Source organism: Carcharhinus amblyrhynchos, chromosome 14 (genome assembly GCF_965287045.1).
Source record: "Carcharhinus amblyrhynchos chromosome 14, sCarAmb.v2.hapA, whole genome shotgun sequence".
Taxonomy (NCBI): Eukaryota; Metazoa; Chordata; class Chondrichthyes; order Carcharhiniformes; family Carcharhinidae; genus Carcharhinus; species Carcharhinus amblyrhynchos.
Genome location: NC_137337.1, coordinates 60,277,918 through 60,282,725, shown reverse-complemented (window position 1 = coordinate 60,282,725; position 4,808 = coordinate 60,277,918). Strand labels below are relative to the sequence as shown.

Sequence of the window (4,808 nt, the reverse complement as noted above, 5' to 3'; positions counted from 1 at the left end):
TTCAAGTGCCTCCTATAGTTGTTTATAGTTCTAGTAGTTGTTTGGCAACATTTACTCCTTAGTGACACCTCCTGGCATCCCCTCCCCCAACTGCCTCCCATCCTGAAATGTATCAGCCATTTGGGAGTGCCATAACCTACTGGAGGCAGCTCGAGTACCTTGTCCAACTGCTCATTCTAATCCCAGAACAGGTAAGACAGTCAACTGTGGGATTCATTGCAGCAGTAACTTGCCAACACCAGGTAAAGATTGTAACCCCATGGGAAATGAGAAAACTGCCTTTAAATCCTTGCCTTCACAGATAGAGGGTGAGAGAGTTAGTTTCCCAGATACAGAGAGCTGAAACTGAAGTGTTCCCACCCCCACCCACTCCCTGCTGGGACAGGCATGATTTATTTTGTGTTCTTGGGACGTGAGCATTACTGGTATGGCTAGCGTTTGTTGTTTATTCCTAACTGCCCTTAGGAAGGTGGCGTGTTGCTTTCTGGAACCTCTGTAGTCTATGTGGTGTGGGTACGTTAGGAAACGAGTTCCAAGTTTTTAACCCAGTGCTCGTGAAGAAACGGCAATATATTTCCCAAGTCAGCATGGTGTATGGATTAGAGGAGAATTTGCAGGTGCTGGTGTTCCCATGTGTGTGCTGCTTTATTTTTCAAGATGGTAGAAGTCATGGTTTTGGAAGGTACTGTTGATCGATCCTCAGTGAGTTTCTACAGTTTGGTACATACTGCTGCCATTGTGTTAGAAGCAGGCTTCAGCAAGTGCTGAGTACAGGAGCTAATGTTCTTACACTGTAGGATGTAAGAATATGACAAGACTTTCATGCAAATCTCAAATTTTATTTTGCTTTTAAATTTTAGAATAGAACGATAGTAAGACACAGTACATTAATAATGCAGTACACCATAATGATTACCCAAAATAACTTATCGATTCAGATGGAAATAGAGTTTCTGCTCAGATTTTTGCTTTAGTCTCAAGTGCAGGAATCAAATATTTTGGAGAATAATGACAGCTTGTTGCAGTATAAGATTGTTCAAAACTCAGCTTGAGTGCAGGCTGACACACTTTCACATACACACACATTCTAGAGTGACATAGACACAGGCACATGTGTGTGAAATCATCTTTAGGACATGGTAATAGGATACCTGATATGTTTTAAGCAGAGATACATCCTCAAAAAACTTCAACTAACAGGATGTTAGTGGATGTAGTACATTTGGATTTTCAGAAAGTATGTGTGTGTCACATGTCATAACACACAATTGGGGCTCATGCAATTGGGGAACTATATTAGCGTAAATTGCAGATAAGTAGGAGTAAAAAGAATCAGTGCTTGTGAATCACCTATTTACATTCTACATCAATGACTTGGATATATTACTCTCAATCTCTGTATCTAACTTATGCCAAAGATACAAAGTTAAATGGAAAAGTAAGCGGTGAAGAAAATGCAGAGGTGGTGGATGTTCAGTTGTTGGGTACATTAGATACCAGGGAAATGGAGGGATATGGAATTGGGGTAGATCAGCTCTGTTTTTGTTGACAGACTGAATTGCCTACTCATTCCTTATCTTGTAGAAGCACATTTCCATACAAAGCCCCTGTTGTAGACTTTTGTATTTCGTCACAGGGAGTCACTACAGATGGACACAGTTGTGAAGCTTGGCACTGTGCATTTCCTGATTAAATATTACAGAGAGCAAGGTTGAGGCAGCTTTAAATTACTTCTTTGTAAAAAGCTTCTTGAAAACATGTTTCTCCTTTTTCTTTTTGCTTTCCGTGTCTGTGTCCTGTGTGTAGTGCCATGTTGGCATTGTGAAAGTGCTGGATGTCCTTGTGCGCTCTGGCTCCCAGGTCTTCCGCCGACTTTCACACTCCGCTCGGTTGCTGGAGGGGCCTGGGTGCCTTAGCTCCACACATAGATTGGGGGTGCTCCCTGCTATCTCTCTGGTACCTGACAGATTTGAGAGGTTGGAAATAGTTAGAAACAGTCTATTTATTTACAGCTGTACCTAGCCCCAGGGTCAGGTAACGTGACTCTCAGGATATGGAGTCAGGTATACATTCAATGTTCCTTCTAATTTTTCATTGTTATTTATAACTTGTTGCCCTTTACTGTACATTCAAGACTGCTGCATGGCCACCCACATCTCTACCTAAACGGGAATGTTGATTGTGCCCAGCCTACTTATTGTACCGTGATCCCTGAATACAATGGAGGCCTTGCACATACTCAGCTTAGAGGGAACATTGAAGATGGCCACTGTCTTACTCCACAAGATAATGGTTACTCTCAGGACAGAATGCATTTTGAACTCCTTGAAGTTTGCTGTAGATTTTTCAGCAGTTTGGATGGGAATACTGATGACTAGGTGCAGTGGAAGCCCACACTTCCTGTAATAACCATGGCCACGTTACTGGAATGGTTGAAGGACTGACTTTTTGCATTCTAATGGATCCCTCTCCTGGGCCCATGGACTCTAATCTTTATCCCAGCCAATTTCAAAATGATATGGCAATTGCCATATTTTCAAACAGGTTTTCTGGGGAAAAAAGCCTTTGCACAGATGATGGATTGTACAGTATCAGCTGGTTAAACCAGGCAGCCTGTGACCAGGGGAGGGCTGGGCTATAAGTCTCATTGCTGAAATCACTGCAGTCTGAGGCATATTCACACTGAAGATCTTAAAACAAAAGATTGTAACACTAACTTGCGCTCAGGCCTGGATTATTCTGTTCTCCACCTTCTGGATACTGGTGGATGTTGTAATAAACGTGAGGTGGTTTAGGTGGAGGAGCTGATACTGACAGCTTGTCTCCTGTTGAGTTACTCTTAGCACTGGGATCTAGAAAACATATAACAACACACAATATCAGTGAATGCTGAAGCAAGAATGTAACACAACCAGCATCTGGGTCTGATGGGTTAATGGTGTTTGGTATGTGTCAAAGGAGGATTGAGGCTTGCTGGACTAAAACTGTACCCAGCTACTAATGAAGGATTGTGTTTGAAGTTTTCATTTTCAGTGGTAGAAGGATAATTGACTCCACTCCTTGGATGGACAGACAGATTTGTTTCATACTTTATCGCTGCATCTGACTCTTCCTGCAGTGTACTCAGCCTCCTTGCACTCCACTACACTCTCATGATCTCCAAACCAGCTCTCCCCATGATACACAAACTGGTTCTCCCTGCATTCTTCACAATATATGAACCATCTTTTCCTGTATTCCCCACGATATGCACATAGACTCTACCTGAACTCCCCACACACCCCACGATACACAAACTATCTTGCACCACATACCCCACAACACACAAGTCAGCTTTCCCTGCGTTCCCCATGATACAGGAACTGGTTCTCCCTGCGTACTCCACAACATGTGACCAGGCTCTCCTCATTTTAGTCACAATACTAACTGGCTCTCCTTGCCCTCATCACAATACATCAGCTCTCTGAACTCTGACTTCAGTACAAAAACTGGGGTTCTCTGCACTTACCAGGCAAGTGACTTAGCTCTCCCCACACTTACCGTGACATGAGAGCAGCTTGCTCCCTAATTCCCTGTACAGCTAAATGATCATTCCTAATAATAGGTGATGAGCTCTATATTATGTCCTATTCCAGATGCTGGGGTACCTGTTGTCTTGTTCGTCTCCAGCAAAGTGTTATTGTTTCTGCACCTGTCTTCTTGGTCCTTTGTGCCCTGTGCAGACAGGTTCGATGAGCTGCTTTGTTTAAGCCTGAAAGATGGAGTTCTCCTAAACATTATGAAAAAAATAAGAAAATCACGTTATCTTTCATGTTCATGATTTGTTTTACAGGCAGTTACACAGCTGTTACTTATAGGTTAAAGCTCCCTCTACACTCCAAACAAACACTCCCAGAACTGGTATTATCATAGAATCCCTACAGTGCAGAAGGAGGCCACTCGGTCTATCAAATCTGCACCGACAACAATCCCACCCAGGCCCGATTCCTGCTTAGGTTAGAGGGTTTAGCAGGGTAACTATCAGATCCTGGAACACTAAGGTTTAATTTAGCATGTCCAGTCAACCTAATCAGCACATCTTTGGACGGTGGGAGGAAACTGGAGCACCCAGAGGAAACCCACGCAAACACAGGGAGAATGTGCAAACTCCACACAGACATTGACTCAAGTCAGGAATTGAATCCAGGTTCCTGGAGCTGTGAGGCAGCAGTGTTAATCATTGTGCCGCCATGCCACGCCCTGTATGGTAAAAGCAAATTACTATGGATGCTGGAAAATCTCAGCAGCTCCGACAGTATCAGTGGAGAGAGAATAAAGCCAACGTTTCAAGTCTGGATGACCCTTTGTCAGAACTTGACATCCAGATGTGAAATGTTGGCTGAGATTTTCCAGCATTTTCTGTTTTTGATGCAGGTATAGTATGAGTTAGGTGCACAGCAAAGCTCCCTCTACACTGTCTCATCAAACAGTCCTAGGATACCAGAGGAAGGACCAGTTCTAATCTGTTGACAGCGATTTAGTCCTCCAACTAAAAGCTTCACTGAATGCATTAGAAGGTAATCCAATGGACAAATTATGCTGTTGTGAAAGATCAATGTCAAAAAAACGAAGGAGATTGTCATCGACTTCAGGAAGTGTAAAGGAGAACTTGCTTCTGTTGTACATCAATGAGGGCGAAGTAGAAAGGGTCAAGAGCTTCAAGTTTTTAGGCGTCTGGATCACCAACAACCTATCCTGGTCTCCCCTATGCCGACAGTATAGTTAAGAAAGCCCACCAATGCCTCTACTTTCTCAGAAGACTAAGGAAA

The 4,808-nt window shown here is 43.2% G+C and overlaps 1 protein-coding gene across 1 annotated transcript in view; it reads right to left on the bottom strand.

The window, feature by feature from the left end:
• Positions 1 to 98: 98 nt before the first annotated feature.
• The window catches only part of sptbn5 (spectrin, beta, non-erythrocytic 5), a 169,158-nt gene continuing 164,448 nt past the window's right edge, over positions 99 to 4,808 (bottom strand). Inside the window, exons 70-72 of the mRNA XM_080202967.1 lie at positions 3,648 to 3,769; positions 2,718 to 2,852; positions 99 to 1,960 (exon numbers count right to left, since the gene is read on the bottom strand). Of these exons, the coding sequence (XP_080059093.1) occupies positions 1,728 to 1,960; positions 2,718 to 2,852; positions 3,648 to 3,769 (490 nt within the window). The 3' untranslated portion in view covers positions 99 to 1,727. The remainder of the gene's footprint in view (positions 1,961 to 2,717; positions 2,853 to 3,647; positions 3,770 to 4,808) is intronic.